At 36.2% G+C, this 16,674-nt stretch overlaps 5 protein-coding genes across 5 annotated transcripts; 4 read left to right on the top strand and 1 right to left on the bottom strand. All coding sequences in view use genetic code 12, as the record gives it.

Annotated features, from left to right (window-relative positions):
• Window positions 1–5,362: 5,362 nt before the first annotated feature.
• RAS1 (Ras GTPase) lies at window positions 5,363–6,169 on the top strand (the record flags this gene model as incomplete). The annotated part of the gene is made up of 1 exon (XM_001525764.2): window positions 5,363–6,169. The coding sequence occupies one exon, from the start codon at window positions 5,363–5,365 to the stop codon at window positions 6,167–6,169; it is 807 nt and encodes a 268-aa protein (XP_001525814.2).
• A 570-nt stretch (window positions 6,170–6,739) lies between these two features.
• On the bottom strand, window positions 6,740–7,390 carry OST2 (oligosaccharyltransferase complex subunit epsilon; the record flags this gene model as incomplete). The annotated part of the gene is made up of 1 exon (XM_001525763.2): window positions 6,740–7,390. The coding sequence occupies one exon, from the start codon at window positions 7,388–7,390 to the stop codon at window positions 6,740–6,742; it is 651 nt and encodes a 216-aa protein (XP_001525813.2).
• Window positions 7,391–7,851: 461 nt separating this feature from the next.
• On the top strand, window positions 7,852–8,889 carry OCA1 (tyrosine-protein phosphatase required for protection against superoxide stress (By similarity); the record flags this gene model as incomplete). Its single annotated transcript, XM_001525762.1, has 1 exon — window positions 7,852–8,889. The coding sequence occupies one exon, from the start codon at window positions 7,852–7,854 to the stop codon at window positions 8,887–8,889; it is 1,038 nt and encodes a 345-aa protein (XP_001525812.2).
• A 2,422-nt stretch (window positions 8,890–11,311) lies between these two features.
• PVL30_003216 (uncharacterized protein) lies at window positions 11,312–12,229 on the top strand (the record flags this gene model as incomplete). Its single annotated transcript, XM_001525761.2, has 1 exon — window positions 11,312–12,229. The coding sequence occupies one exon, from the start codon at window positions 11,312–11,314 to the stop codon at window positions 12,227–12,229; it is 918 nt and encodes a 305-aa protein (XP_001525811.2).
• Window positions 12,230–13,320: 1,091 nt separating this feature from the next.
• On the top strand, window positions 13,321–16,512 carry RAP1 (DNA-binding transcription factor rap1; the record flags this gene model as incomplete). The annotated part of the gene is made up of 1 exon (XM_001525759.2): window positions 13,321–16,512. One exon carries the CDS (start codon window positions 13,321–13,323, stop codon window positions 16,510–16,512), a length of 3,192 nt encoding a protein of 1,063 aa, XP_001525809.2.
• Between the last annotated feature and the right edge of the window lie 162 nt (window positions 16,513–16,674).

Genomic DNA, 16,674 nt, shown 5'->3' with positions numbered 1-16,674 from the left:
TATGGCAGTAAAGGACGGAGTACAGACTAGGAAGAGAGCACCGCCAAGGGATGTTGCTAGTATTTACAAGACCCGCCCTCGCAATATTACAAGTTTATCTGAGCTACTTCCCGGTCTCAATGATATCAGCGATGCCTTTGAAGCATTGCCCCTTGATATTGTTAAATACTTTACACTTCTCAAGGAGATTGATGCCAAGTGTATAAATACCATCCCGCAAATCAACAATCGGATCAAATCCTATATTGATAACTTGCACAATAACAATAGTACGTCTTATTCCTCCGCTGGCTCTCACAAAAATGCACAGAATAATCCTCAGGAGAAACTTAAGGAACAACATCAGCTCAGTATAATTAAGGACAAGATTAATGAGATCATTCCATGTCTTGAAGAGAAAATGCATGTTACTTCTGTGGCCACTGATTTACTTAATAAGCACATGTACAGAATCAACCAGGATTACAAGCTCATTATTCAGAATAATGAAATTCCAGAAAGTATTCGGATTGGCCCCTTGGTTCATCCTGCCATGATCTTGGACTCTACGCATTTTACCAAGGATGGACAGGCTACAGGAACTGGTGGTAATGGTGGAGTTGGTGGTGGTGGTGGTGGTAGTGGTAGTGGCGCAAACTCAAATACTGGTGGTTCGCAAAGTCAGAGGAGTGAAAGTAGACGTGAGGCACTTGCTGCAAGAAAAGCCAATCGAAACAATAACAATAATAATAATAATAATAATAATAATAACCACAGCAATAGCAATGAGGATGATAGGGAAAATGCTGGAGTGGTTGGAGGAAGCGGGGAAAGAAATAGTACTGGTACTGGGGCTGGTAGAAAGAAGAAGGTTAAAGATCAAACACCATCTGAAGTGGAAATTGGAAATGGGAAAGCCAGCGGGACTGAGAGTAAGAAGAGGGGCAGAAATGAAGATCGAAGTAGTGGAGTTAAGAAAAGAGCAAAGAAACTGGAGAGTGGTAATAACAATAACAATAACAATAACAGCAATAACAATAATAATAGCGGTAATCACGGTCATGGTGCTTCAGCCGGTAATAATGATGTGAAGAATGAAGGTAATGATGGATATGGCAATAGTGGCGCTGGTGTCAGAACTGGAACTAGTGGTGATGGTAGTAATAATAATGGTGGTGGTGGTAGTGGTGGTAACAGTGTAGGTAGCAGCGGTGCTGGCAGTGGCAGTGGTGGAACTAGTAGTGGTAAAAAGAACTCCATTACATCGCAAGAGAAACCTAGAAATGAACCTACTTATTGTTACTGTAACCAAGTATCGTTTGGTGAGATGGTTGGTTGTGATGGTGATGATTGTAAACGCGAATGGTTCCATTTGCCTTGTATTGGTTTTAAGAACCCACCAAAAGGCAAATGGTACTGTGATGATTGCCTTGCTAAAATGAAAAAGACTAGAAAAGTTTAGCGTTAAATTTATTTTTTTTGCACCATCCAAGGTATACAAAGAGAAGTTAATGCGAGAAAAGAGGTTAATCCGAAAAGAAGGGACTTGAGATGGTGGCGGAACGTGTGCTAGTTTAAATGTATGGCACATACTTATTGTTTTCTTTTTTCAAAAAAAAAAAAATTAAAAAAGCATATAAATCAAAAAAAATAAAAAAATAAAGAAGAGAATAGAAAAGAGAAAAGAGAAAAGAGAAAATAACACTTCTCTTTTCCAATTTATTTTAATTTTTTTTGAAATTGTACAATTGACAGATTGAAGTGATTGCGATGATTGGTAAATGTTGATGGCCCTCGGCCCCGCGGCCCTTCCATTTTATTGTAGTTTTTTATTTTCTTTCTTTGTATATGCACTTTTTTTTTTGGTTTTTGGCACCACGTATTGTTTGCTGTCTATCCTTTCATTTTCCTTTTTTATTTTTGTTCTTCATTTCTTTCCTTTCCCGCTCTCTTCTTTTGCCGTTTCTTTAAGAATAGAAATGCTTGCTCCTGCCGTAAATGTAAGTACTTACGATTGTAGTTAGATTCAATATTTTTTGAAGGATGTTTTGTGAGTTCCGTCTTTATTCAATTATGTGACAGGTGAAATGACGCAAAAAGGAAAAAGAAGATGGAAAATGGAAAAAACAAATTACAAAATGCAAAATGCAAACTATTAGATGCATTTTTAAAATTCCTTCAGTGGTGATTGGTTCAGTGAATTGTCTGAATTGAAGCAAGAGGAAACATGCATTTGTAGTATGGCAATATATTCCGTGGCTCTTTGTCTTGTGTTAATTTTTTCTTTATGTATTTTTTAATTTTTGTGTTTCATTTGCTAAGGTGGCTCTAAACAATCATCGTATAAAATTTTGACACCCAGCTACTCTTCCGAGAATTGCTGCGAAACTTTTTGAGAGTAAAGTGCTGAATCAGTGAGGTAAACAAAGAAGTGTAAATTACAAGTAGAATGTAAAGAGTTTGGTAATAAGATTTTAGACGTACAAATAAGAATAGAATGGCAAAGAGTTTAAAGTCCAGACTTTATTTTGGATTTTCAAATTGATGGACTGCTCTCGCTTTTGTATTGCTTCGTGTGGAAACTGTGAGATAAAATGAAAAAAACAAAAGTGGTAAATTAAGAAAAAGATGTTCTTGTAATGAAATCTGAGTGTAACTCTAAAGTAGCTTCCTTCTAAATCTAGTAAAGAACAATTTGATATTCGATAGTACGGCAATTTAAATTTTTTTAAGTCACAAGACACAAGTTGCATATTTCTCTAGGACATGCACAGTTTGTTTCATTGAAAGAGCACCTGATACCAAGGCTAAGTCAACAACGAAGAAGTACCGGAAAAACAAAAGAAAGGAGAATAACAACCAGAAGAAGTAGAATGGTAGTAGATGTAGTTTGTCGTTGTGTGTGTTACAAATATTAAGGTGTGGAGGTGTGGAGGTGGGGAAGGGGAAGGGGCGAAACAATCAACAAGCAGAGGGATGGGCACCCAATGTTCTACAAACGATTCGGCGTTTGAAACAAAAGCCTTAACTATTAAGAAGCACATTTGACAATATGGACAGAAAAGCGGGGAAGAAGCCGTCATTTGAAAAAAAAAAAAAAAGAAGAATTTTTAGCTTTGGAATTAAGACAAAGTATTCCAACACAAATGTGGTGGTATCAATATTTGTGTATCTGTCTCTCTGTTTGTGTTTGTGAATGTGTGTTTGAATTTCCATGTGTTTGCTGAAACACTTTATTCAAACCAACAATAAGGGTGATGATGTAAACCATTCGTGCTGATACGAAGCGAGGCGGTGCGCGCGCAAAAAAATAAAATAAACTAAAAAAAAACAGAGAAAAAAAAAATGGAAATATAAACTGGCACGATAATAGAGATGATTGTGTTGTTGTTGCACTGAGCGTTAATAGTGGTGCTTGTTGTAGTAGTAGTAGTAATAGTAATAATAGTTTTGGTGGTGGTATTTTTATTGACGCTTGTGGCAGCAATAATAGTTATCTTTAAATTAATGAAGATAAAAAAAAAATGTAATGGGCGAAAGGAGGGGCGGACGACTCAATGTGAACATGGAATTTGAGCTCGGATAAACTTTTGCGCCTCTAGGGCGGACATAACTGGAACAGAAATAAATGGCTAACTCGTGCAAATGCAACGAGGGTGACCAAAGAAAAAGAGAACATAATTAATTGATGAATTATAAAGTGGGGCTAAAGCTTTGCCCATTTCTGTGCTACGAATATTACCCTTTCCAACGATGCTACAAAAGAGTTTAATTTAAATTTTGTTGTTTTTTGACTTTGTATTATGTGTCCTTTCTTGCTTATGCCTTGCACTCATAACCAATAACCCCTTCCCCCCCCCCCCCCACCACCAATATCAGCAGAATAAGCTGAAATTCTGGAAACCCCCGGGAACACTCTGTCGTCTGTATATGATTTGGATCTACTTCCTTCTTCCCTCATCGTGTAAACTGTATATTTCTATCCATGCTCCCTCTTTGTTCCTATTTCTAATTCTAATTTTAATTCTATTTCTGTCTCGTATCTGTCAAGTCGAGTCAAAGCACGCACTCTATTTGAAATACAAATCATAGTATACGGAATTAATGTATGTTACACAATACGAGAGAAGTAAATGCAGAAGCAGAAATAGAAGCAGAAGAAAGAAGAAAGAAGCACAGGCAGGGTGATTAACACAATTCTGCTGATTCCACCTCTTGTTCCATTTCTCTCACACTCACACACAAACTCATACACACACACTCTCTCTCTCTCTCTGTATATCTTTCTTGTGTCTATTCTTTTATGTCTGTGCTCTTGTTTGCTCTTCAAGCACAAGTAGAGCATAAATCTTTTGTTGTCCATGCATGGTGTTTATTGTTACAATGTGCAAAACCATTGGAAGCAGAGTGCATTATATTTTCTTCAATTTGTTATTTTAGTTTCGCTCTTTGCTTTACTCGAAATTCCAATTTCCCACTTAGCTTCAACACTCACAAGCTCTTACATACTCTAAAAGAAGTACTATACTTTTTAAATATATCACAGAATCAAAGGGAGTATTTGGAATTAGTACTACAAGTCAAAGTCGAAGAAAAAGGACAGCACTAAGAATAACAACAACAACAAGAAGGAAAGGAACAAGAAAAGGAACAAGAACGAGCGTTGGAACAAAGTTCAGAAGAAATATAAATATAAATAGACTGCCCCATAAGCATTCACATTCACGTTCACGAGAAGGAAGTTTTTATTTTCTTTTATTTTCTTTTCTTTTCCTTTGCTTATTTTATCAACCCTTAAAAACCCTATTATTCGTTTCACTTAGGTTTACAAACTAACATTTATTCTCCTTGTTTTGTCTTCACCCTCCTACTTCCCCTACCAACCAACCAACCAACCGATTAATTAATCAATCAACCAAATTTTTGGCTCGATATTGCTTCCTCGTCTATTCTAATCAGTGACCCTTACCTATAGCGCACAGGATCACCAAATACCAAAAGAGGAATTTGCAATAATTTCAATAATTTTTTTTTTATTTTTAAATTTTTTTTTTAAAATTTTTTATTTTTTTATTTTTGGCTTTGAAATTTTCAACTCAATTTTCAAGGAGAGAAAAACAAACAAAAACAGAAACTAGAACACAATTTCTCAGCCCAGCATTCCTCAACCAGATATAACAAAATTATAAAAAGCAACAAATAACAAGCTCAATTAACAAGCTGAAACTTTAACTCAAGACAAAGAAATCCAGCTTTTATTTATTCCATTTCGCTTTTATTCTTTTTTTTTCTACATTTATCTCGTCTCGATAGTTATATTGAGAGAAAATATTATCATAAAAAAAGAAGAAAAAAAAAACCCCATAAACAGGTAATTTGATCAATGTTAAGAGAATACAAATTAGTTGTTGTTGGTGGAGGTGGTGTTGGTAAATCAGCATTGACCATCCAATTGATCCAATCGCATTTTGTTGACGAGTATGACCCTACAATTGAAGATAGTTATAGAAAACAATGCACAATCGACGGTCAACAAGTCCTCTTGGATATCTTGGACACAGCTGGACAAGAAGAATACTCTGCAATGAGAGAACAATACATGAGAACTGGTGAAGGTTTCTTACTTGTTTACTCGATCAACTCAAGAAACTCACTCGAAGAATTGCAACAATTTTACGAACAAATACAACGGGTCAAGGATACAGATCGCGTTCCCGTCCTTGTTGTTGGGAATAAATGCGATTTGGAGATGGAGAGACAGGTCAGTTACGAAGAAGGGTTGGCTTTGGCCAATTCATTCCACTGTCCATTCTTGGAGACTTCTGCAAAGCAAAGGATCAATGTCGAAGAAGCATTCTTTGACTTGGTGAGATTCACAAGGGATATGGAACTGAACTTGAAGAAGGAACAAGAGGCTCAGTTGAATGGACTGAATAACCAACTGGCTCAAAAACAACTGACTCAACAAATACAACAACAACAACAACAACAATCACAATCACAATCCCAATCCCAATCGCAATCGGTGGCGGGTGTATCTGGTGCTGCTGGATCTGCTGGTGGAAGCAGTAATAACATAAAGAATAAGGAAGGTGCATCAAATGGAGCTGCTGCCTCGCGAAAACAACAGTCTCTGACAACACCAGCATCAAAGGAAAAATCAAAGTCGGGTTGTTGTGTCATTGTGTAAACTGATACGAAGAAACAGGTTCAAATGTAAAAGAATAAAAAAAAAATGAAAAATAATAAAAAACACAAATGAAAATTCCAATTAATTCTTTAAATAACTTCAAAATTGAAAGGGTGGCAATCAGCGAGTTTGATACTCAATTGCCATTTGATTGACCTCGACTTTTTTTTTTGCTTTCTTTCATCAGCGACAATAACGATAACGTGAAGATGAAGAAGCTATTGACCAAATAAACATACTAAATCCATTTCTTTTGTTTTTTCTTTTTTTTTCTTGTTTATTTTTTGAGGTTCAAAATTAAACCATTCACTACAACCAAATGTTGACATTATTCATCCCTTATTTTTGCTTGCACACGTTGTGGGTTCATTGAGTTTAGTCAAAGTATTTATTTTATATATTCGAAAAACAAAAAAATGCTAAAGTAAAAAAAAAAAAAAAAAAGAAAATGTAAAAAAGAAAACAAGTACATCACACCAAATAAATTTATATCACCAATTTTTTGAAAGAAAACTTAATCTCTTTATAAATCTCTTTAATTCATTTCTTGTATAAAAAGTCCATTCTTGCTCAATTGATAAAGTGGATCACAATAAAGTGCAAGATTAAACTAGCAAAAATGAAATCACCAAATGCACGTTCTGGTGAAATTGTATTGAATACTTTTTTTGCTCCTCCGTCATTTTCCTCCTCCTCTTCTATTTCTGCAACTTGCACGCCAATAACTTCAGAGTCTCTAGTGTTTTCATCAACAATTACGTTTGTTTTCTCACCAATGTTCACTTTAGGGGTATTTAACACTCTTCTTTTCAATTCCCTTTCTCCATCATTAATCTGTAATCTCAAACTCACAAGCAAGACAAATTGGCCAACGCATGCTGCAAAACCACCCAAGAACGCATTGAATGGGAAATTACCAATCAATAGCACATATACAAATTGCAAAACACCAAGCACCACCAAGAATACTAAAAAGATATCTATAAGCTTGAGTTTTGGTGTGAGGGTATGAAAATAGTCATGAATTGTTGTGGCCAATGCTTGGTTCAATTGCGCAAGGGTTGCTTTGACTTCCTTTGGTGCAAGTGAAGATGTTGATATGGTGGCTTTTGAAGATGTGGTAGAAGGCTGAGTAGTGTTGGAGTCAAGTTTGCTTTGCTTTGCTTGCACTGCTTGCACTGCTTGTGTTGCCTTTTTTATTGCTGCGTTATTCTTTGCCATAGCTATTGAGAAGGAAGTGAGCTTTAAAGATTAAATAGCAGAAAAAGGGGTTGCGTTTGATTTTTTTGAGCGGAGAGTGAATGAGTTTTGTTTGAAATAAGTTGTTGAGTAGTTAGCTTTGTCAAGAAGACTGGGTTGAATAACTTGTGTTGGAACTAAGTAGAGAAATTTGGACGTGTAAAATTACGGTGTCTAGTAATTTTTTTGATTTTTCTGATTTTTTTTTTTTCTGTCGTTTTCAACTATTTCGCGGAACTTTGTAAGAAAGGAAGACACGAGGTTGTAAGCATTTCCGTTGCCCAAAAAAAGGACATTGGTTCTATCACCAACATAGTTTTTGGAAAGACAAAAGTGGTTTCTTGCTTACTTTCTTGATTATTTACTTACTTTTTTATCCAATTGTCTCCATTTTATTTTCAAACCCTCTGTCCCAAAATCTCATATTTCATATCTTAATTCAAATGTCGATTGAGCAGCTGGTACTTAAAAGTGGAACGGGAGATTCTTTCCAAGGAATTGAGAAAAAAGACCCTAATGATGTGGTGAAATTAGAGGAGTCTAAACTCACACAACTGCTAAATGCTTCACAGACAAAGGAGCTGCTGCTGCACCTGCAAAGAATCCAAGATGAGTCTCTTCAACGACAACAGCATATTCCTTTTGAGGGAAACAATCTTAATCTTCGAAAAATTACTGAACCACCTTCACTTCGCATAATTCCTCCGCTCAATTTCTGTCCGGTTGAAAGGCAGCTATATAGATCAGGTCAGCCATCAATGATTAATCAGTCCTTTTTGAATCAATTGAATCTCAAGACCATTATTTGGCTTGCATCAGAGGAGCCAAATGACGAATTTTTGGATTACTGCGCTGCACAAGATATCCAAGTTGAGTTTGTTGCTGGAATGAGTGAATATGCGTATGATGATGAGCCAATACAAGATCACATCACCAATGCAAAATTAGAGTCAAACACAAATGCTGACCCTAACACAATTGCAGATGCAAATGTAAAAGCGACTACCAGTACAGATACAAGTACAGATACAAGTACAGATACAAGTGCAAATATAAATACAAATACAAATACAAATACAAATACAAGTGCGACCAACGCAGAGGGTGATGAAATTGCTGGGACAGGCATGGCGGAGCCGCCTATTCCTCAGCGTAGATTTCATCAGCGGTTGGTGAGTCTCAACCCGTGGGACTCGTTAAATGAACAGACCATAACCAAGGCGTTGGAGCTAGTAGTGGATAAACGGAATTACCCGGTGTTGGTATGTTGTGGTATGGGGAGACATCGTACGGGGACAGTTATTGGATGTCTTCGTAGGTTACAAGGATGGAATCTAGCTAGTGTGAGTGAAGAGTATAGACGATTTACTGGTGCGAGGGGCGGAAGGATCTTGGTTGAATTGTTGATTGAAGGGTTTGATATTCGAACAGTCAAGATTGATCCTGAACTAGCACCAGATTGGTTGAAAGTGAGGTCGTAATTTGGAAACCTTTTTACAAAATGATAGATTGCAGAAAAAAATAAAAAATAAAAATAAGAATAAAAATGAAAAGAAATAGCAATGAACAGTGACACAATATTAACAATGATAACTATTAGGAATATACTTGGGAATGAAAAGAATATTTTTTGCCATAGAATGAGATTAAATAGAGTGAAGGAAGAGTAAAAAGAAGAAAAATAAAAGTGTGCATTGTGTTGTTGTTGTTGTTGTTGTTTTTGTTGTTGTTGTTTTTTCATTTATATCACTGCTCTAGCTTGAAACTCTTAGATTGTTGTTTTTGAATCAAAAGTGTATGTGTTTGTGCATGTGTGTTTAAAATGGTGAAAAACTATATACATATATATACTTACTTTCTTACTTACTTACTTACTTACTTACTTTAGAGATGAATTGATAAAGTGCTTCATATTCAAAATGCAGAGTGGTAGGAAAACAGTGGATAAGCTCAGTTTTTGAATTAACCAAATATGCTGTGTTTTGAATCAAGGGAAAAAAAAAGAATCGATTAAGATATACTCACTGTAATCAAGTTATATCAGCAATATATTAGAATCGTGCAACCCTTATATACTGTCTGTCGTTCTCCGTGAATATCGCTTAATTGAATTTCCGATAACGGGGTTAGTAGAATTAAGATTGGAAGTAAGAGTGAAAAGGATAAAGAGATGGATGTATTATCGCAAATGACTTTTGCGGGATAAGAAGCAAATTTAATAAAAAAATAAAAAAATAAAAAAATAAAAAAATAAAAAAATAAAAAAATAAAAAAATAAAAAAAATAAAAAAATAAAAAAAATAAAAAAATAAAAATATAAAGAAATAAATAGGAACCAAGAACTAAAGGATACTGCGAAAGTTTCCCCACGTTTCGCCAGATTTTAATAAAAGGAAAACCTTCTTGCGACTGTTTTTCTTCCTTTCCAGATATGTTTTGACAATATAAGGTTGGTTCTTATAGTCAAATTTTTATGTTCATTGTTTTTGTTACATGGTGTTCCTGTTGAAGAAACTTGCTTATTCAACTATGCTAAGTTTTTTTTCCTTTTTTTTTATGTTTTGTTTTTGTTTGGTTAGTTTTTCAAGGTCAAAGCAATTTGGTACAATGTTGCTATAAAATACCTTTAGTTCTTTTCCCATTTACACTCCACTCTTTCTTAATACAGAAAACAATTGTTTATACTCCTATAGTTGAAGAAACTCAATTGGTTCTTTCTAGTGTGTATCAGTGTTTGTATGTACAAATTCTTTCTCTCTCCCCCCCCCCCTCATTCTGTAAAAATATTTACTGAAGAGTTTGAGAAAAGTTTGGTAGAAGAATGTGATTTGCTAGAGACGGATATTAAATTGTTTATTTCGTTTTACTTCATTGCTTCATCTCGATTTAAAAGAAGAAAAACAAACCTCTCATGTGTGAACGGTATTACAGCTTCCATTGGATATTCTTAAAGGGAAAGCAAAGAGTGTGAAAGATAGAAGAGAGAGAGACAAAGCGAGGGCAAATAATGTTGGCTATGGTTTGCAATATTTGTTTGCTTTTGCTCTGTGTTTGATTACCACCCCCCCCCCCCCCCCTTGGGTCATTCTACATTATTCTATAATGAATAAAAAAAAGGAATCTGCCAACCATTACAGAAGAATCATGTGTATATTATCTTCGAGGTGAAAGTGTGTGTTAATACTTAACTTTAAAAACTTGGAGGTGCCCCTACAACATAGAGAATCTTTCTCTCTCTCTCTCTCTCTTTCTCTCTTTTCTGTGCTTGTTCAATATACAATTTTCCTTCTCTTTTGCTTTCGAACCGATATTCAAGTTGAAGTTTGCCATCTAGTATCTTGTCCCTATCTTCTTATCAGTAAAACTGTGTAATTTTTGCACTACCTGTCTCTCTCTGTGTGTCTCACTCTCTCTTTCTCTTTCTATGCAAACAAGACAATAGATTCTGTTATCACTTTTTTTTATTTTATTTTTTATTTTTTTAATTCTCTAAGAATTGTTATTTGTACTTTGGGCTTCATTGTTTAAATTTTGCCTTCTCTTTCTCTCTGTCTCTCTCTTTCTCTCTCTTTCTTCTTCCCATACATACAACTTCTCCGTGATCACTCACAAGTACACTCTGATTTCAACTTTTTTTTTTTTACCACCCCCCCCTTTTAGATACCCTCAGTATAATCACATACACATACATTCGTACACTCACACTTAGTTTTACATCTATTTACATATACATCCAAGTATAGTAGACAAGACTAGCTTTTTTGATACTGAACTAACATTGACATCAACACAGTAAAGGACTAAAGCCAGCAACAGTTATATCTCATCTTTCACAGATTCTACAAAGAAACTCATTGGGTAGGCAAAAGTTCACCAATACATCACAAATAATCGTATTCTACAATGGCTGGCACATGCATTAACACAATCAAGTTGTTAGGCTTTGGCTCGCTTGGGTTGCTCACCTCATCCATCATATATCAATCGATCCAGAATATCCCACAGCTAATTCACCAATTAAACTCCATCTACCAATTCAATGTAGCGCAATTGAACCAGCAAATATCAAAGACAAAGGCATTTGTATTTGGAACACGTATAGTAAATGGCTTGTTAACCGGATTTAGCACATTGTTCTTTTCATTAGCTTTCAAGTATAGTGTGGTTGATGAAAAACACCCATACTTGCTTTACGCTGCCATTGGTGCACCACTCAGTTTGATTGGATTATACCTCAATGCATGGAGTTACGAAGGCAAAATTTTGGACAAGAAGCAAGCGGGCTCTACTACTACTACTACCAATTTGCCTGAAAATGCTGTTGAAAAGAAGAAACTGGCTAAATTCGCATTTGTTACTCCAACTGCACCAAGTTCAATCTCTACTGCTTCTGAAGATGATGATGAAGAAGAAGAAGAAGAAGATGATGATGAACCTGTTGAGGTTGTCTCCAGAGTCAATACTGTCGATGAATTGGGAAGATCTTATGTCCACTTATCTGACGAATCTGGAATCTCTACTCCAACATCAACACAACCTTCATCACCACACTTGAAGCAACAAGATGATGGAAACGGCCATGCTGATGTTAATGATATGCCAAAACCAGCAAAGAAAGGAAATGAAGATCAAAAGGAAAAAGCAAAGGAGAAAAATGATGGTGAAATTGAAGCAGAGATTGAATCTACATTGTTGAAGAAAGAGATTATCCATGATTTACAACAGATCCAATCTGGTTACTCTATTGCATCGTACATCTCAGGTGCCAGTTTAGTACTTGCTGCTGTGGGATTGTTTGGTGACTTCTACTTTGTTCATTAAGTTCAGAATTAAAAAGGGAAAAAAGGTAACTTTCTTTTGGCTTTGTTTGATATGTTTTCTTGAGTAATATATGTTGGGTCTATAATATAAACACATTCTTTTTTATAAAAAAAAAAAAGGAAAACAAACTTTACCCCACCTCACCTTCCCTCTCCCCCCTCCCCCTCCTACTTAATCTCTCAGAGTAATGTAGAAAAATTCAATGGAAATGACAAGTAGACTACAGCGGAGATACTTAGATGGTTATATGTTCCAAATGCCAAAGTATACGAACAGGCAAAGATAATATACACCCAAAAGGTATTTATCGAAGCCTCAAAAATAAAAAAAATAATAATTAAAAGACATGGAAATGTAAAAAGAAAATAATAAAAACAAAGTAATAGAACAAAATAATAAAACAAAGTAATGAAAACAAAAAAAAAGTAGATATACGCAATTTTTCTCGTCTTTTCTGCTGGCTAATCTGTAGTATAGTTCAGGCTCACATTCCCATCACAACCTCTCTATCTTTCTATTCATCATCATCATCATCTTCTTATTATCTATTTCTTTATCCTTGTCCTTTTTCAGTACTATGTTCCCCAAATTTTCTCTTACTCTCTCTCTCTCTCTCGCCCCCCCCCAGTCTACCCAAAATCATAAGCTTCTTTCTGCTATATACTCAAAAGTACACTACCATTCACGTGACTGTCTTTTTTCTTTTTAGTTTTTTATTTTTTATTTTTTTAAAATTAGAAAAAAATAAAACAAAAAAAAAAGCTCACGCATCTTGGTTGTTCGTGTCTCTCTTAGTTGAATCCATACATCAACAACTTTCCTCCTTCATTTAATTCTCCCACTTGTAGAAACCAAAACACATCCAAGCACCACACTCATCAGAAATATCAAAAGGTACTATTTTTCAGACACTCAAATCACAAAAGTAATCCATTTGAAATATCAACACTATTTTTTGCAACCATCCATTGGATTTGCTCTTTTTTTTTTCAAATACATTCTTGCTTACTTTCTTTAAAATTTTATCCTTTTTTGTATTTGAATAAAAAGATTTAAAATTGTATATCTGATCGCATAGTTTTTAAAAAAAAATGAACTACTCCTACAATTTTGATACAGGCTTTGATCAAACAGATCCTGACGACGCGACTGCTCAAGTTGCCGTTTTTGCAGCTGCTGCGGCAGCAGGCCAACAAACACAACCATTCCAGTACCCAAGAAGACATCAACAGGAAAGACATCAGGGACATCATCAGCAATTGTTTCATCATCAATATACAAAACCCAGAAACCAGATTTTTGTCACACGCGATGGGAAACCAATTGCATTTTACCTTGGCTTTAATGAACCAAACAGGGCGAAGTACGTTACTGCGATAATTGAGAATGGTGGGTTTATCACTGAAGGTGGTGTTGAAAACGTCATCTACTTGACTTCGCATACTAAGGATATGGGTGGCTATGTTAGAACGCAGTTTATTGATGACTGTATTCTGGCTGGTACCTTATTGCCAAGTCATAACTATGTCATTCCTTCAGTTCCAGAAGACCTGGAGCCAATGATTGACGTGTTGGGACTAGAACAACACGGTCATCAAATGAGACATTTATACCCTCAGCAGCAGCAGCAACAACAACAACAACAACAGCAGCAACAACAACAGCAGCAACAACAACAGCAGCAACAACAACAACATTTTTCGCATCATCAAATGCTGACTCAGGCTCTGGTTCAGCCACAACTTCAAGAGCAACATCATCAGCAGCAGCTTCAAGCCAAAGCAGCAAAGCCGAAAAAGATTGCTCACAACGCGGCCATCTCATCCCATAGGTTTACGCCTGAAAAAGATGAATACATTCTTGACCAAGTACGTAAAAATGCAAGGTTCAGAAACAGCCACGAATTCTTTCGTGAACTTGCTGGTCACGAGATGTTAAAAACGCATACTGGGAATTCGATTCGATCACGTTACCGTCGTCATTTAGAGCCTCGGTTGCAATTCATTTACAAGACCAATCAAAAGGGTAAATTAATGAAGGACCCTACAACAAATCAATTAATCAAAATTGGGTTAGACGAGTTGCCACAAACGTTGAAAAATAAGTTTACCCCAGAAGACGATTACTACTTGTGCCAAATTGTTACTAATTACAACAAGTCGGTTGCTGAATCGAAAGGATTACCATTCGATCCAAGAAAGAAAACCGTACCACCTTACTCGTTTTTCAATGATATGTATAGAGCTAATCATAGACATACTTTACATTCATGGAGAGACCGGTATAGGAAATATATCACTGAGGGCACGATGGTTGAATATATGGAACATTACGAAAAGTGCCGGCGTGAAGGTAAGGAACCGAGACTGTTGATGAGAATACCGCCTCATATCCTCGAAATAGAGAAAGAGAAAGAAGGAGAAGGAGAAGGAGAAGGAGAAGGAGAGAAAGAAGTTGGGCAAAATGAAGCGACCGCGAATAGTAAACAAAAGAAAAATGACAATGACAATGACAATGACAATGACAATGCTAATTCCAAGGACAAGGATATGGTTGAGAATGGAAAAGAAGTGGTTGAGAGAGATGAGGATCAAACTGAGCCAAATATAACCAATAAAGTCGCTATAAAAGAGAAGAGGCAAAAGAAGCCAAAACAAACAAAAGGGAAGGATAAAAATGCAGTGGATAATGATGTAGAATTTTTTGAAGCTGCTGAAGCAGAAGCTTTGGCTGCTATTGCTGCCTCTAATGCGAGAGATGCGAAGGCAAAGGAAAAGGCCAAGCACAGAGAAACTAAAAACTATCAAAGTCACGATGAGGAGATTGAAGATCTGCAAAATGATGATGATAATGATGATGATCAACCTGTTAGTAAAAAGAGGAAGCAAGAGGTAAAATTGAAGGTGGATGATAATTCAGCAAATGCATCCAAATCTGCTGCAGCTAAGACAAATGAATCGAATGAGGTTAAGCAGCAGCAAGTTGCTGGTGATGGAGAAGAAGATTACGATTTTGGTCAAGATTTTGATGCAGCATTAGACGAAGAGATTGGCGAGTTGAAAGACTCGGAAGTTGGTCAAGTTAGTAGAAATACTTCATTTGCCGATCGAATTGAGGTTCCTAAACTTGGTGATCTTGGCGATTTTGACTTTGAAGAAGAAGGAGAAGAAGAAGGAGAGGGTGAGGATGAGGATGAGGATGAGGATGATGAACAAGTGGAACAAGAAAAGAATCAAGAAAGTCCTGCTTCCCGTAACAAGGAACAAGCTAGAGATGATTCGAATAAGGAAGACAAAGATGAACATGATCCGCAAGACGATGAATTTTCTGATGCTCTTGAAACCACAGAGAATTTCAGTGCACCTGCAGATGAAGCACTTCAACCTAATAATGCATCAAGTTCACAAATACATGATGCTGAACGTATCCTTGAAGCTACTTCACAAACTCAAGAGTTTTTCACATTCCCCAAATCACAGCCACCAACTGTTCCCCAAGAAGAAGATGATGAGGGGGAGGAGAAGATTGAAAAAGAAGAAGATAAAGAAAACAATGATTCTCAATTTGACCCTGATTTTGCTCCTCCTTCACAATCACAAGCTCCAACTCAGGACCAGAATCAGGACCAAAAGCTGATTTTGACTCTGACACAAAATTCTGCCCATGCACAGGATAGTCAGGATGGAGATATCGAGCTCAAGTATTTAGCGAGAAACACTCTACTTTGTGATGTTGTTAAGCCCGATAAATTTTCAAAATTGCTTGAGCACAAGAATCCGCAACTTGTCCTTACTAGAAAACTCACATCTACATCTTCTGCGGGCGATAGTTTGGAAGATATTGAAACAGTGTACACAAAGCTTGGGCAAGTTGGACTTTGTGATAACTTCATTAGTCATGTTATATATGCGTGTTCGGCAGAGACGCCAGTGATGTTGAATTATATTACTGCCTTTGTGAAGCAATTATTGAAGAATAAGCAAAGAGCAGAAGGAATAAAACGAGGGGAAGGTGGAGGGGAAGGTGGAGGGGAAGGTGGAGAAGCAGAGGAGATAAGAAAGGGATTGGTTAATGTGTACAAGTATTTGCCCACGGGTACTGAGCTACATGGCATCTGGACTGATGAATTTGACTCTGTATTGGGCACTCAACAGGAGTCTGATTTGTTTCAATACAAGAGTGGTGTTGAGATTGAGCGGAGGTTTAAGTTTCTTAGGGATTGCGAGATTGTTAAGATGGAGATGGAGATGGAGATGGAGTCTGATGTTTTAAATGAAGAGTAATTCAAGTGTATAGATAATGTATTTTTTCAAGTTTTGTTTCTTTTTATGTTTATGTTTTCCTTTGCAAATTCCATATTCTGTTAGGTGTAGATAAATACATGTCGTCGGACGAAAGAAAGAAGATGAAAATGAAAAACAAAACAGAACAAAACAAAACAAAAA

This window comes from Lodderomyces elongisporus, chromosome 4 (genome assembly GCF_030384665.1).
Source record: "Lodderomyces elongisporus chromosome 4, complete sequence".
NCBI lineage: Eukaryota > Fungi > Ascomycota > Pichiomycetes > Serinales > Debaryomycetaceae > Lodderomyces > Lodderomyces elongisporus.
Note: the sequence above shows the minus strand (reverse complement) of the source record. Positions and strands in the feature narration are given on the sequence as shown.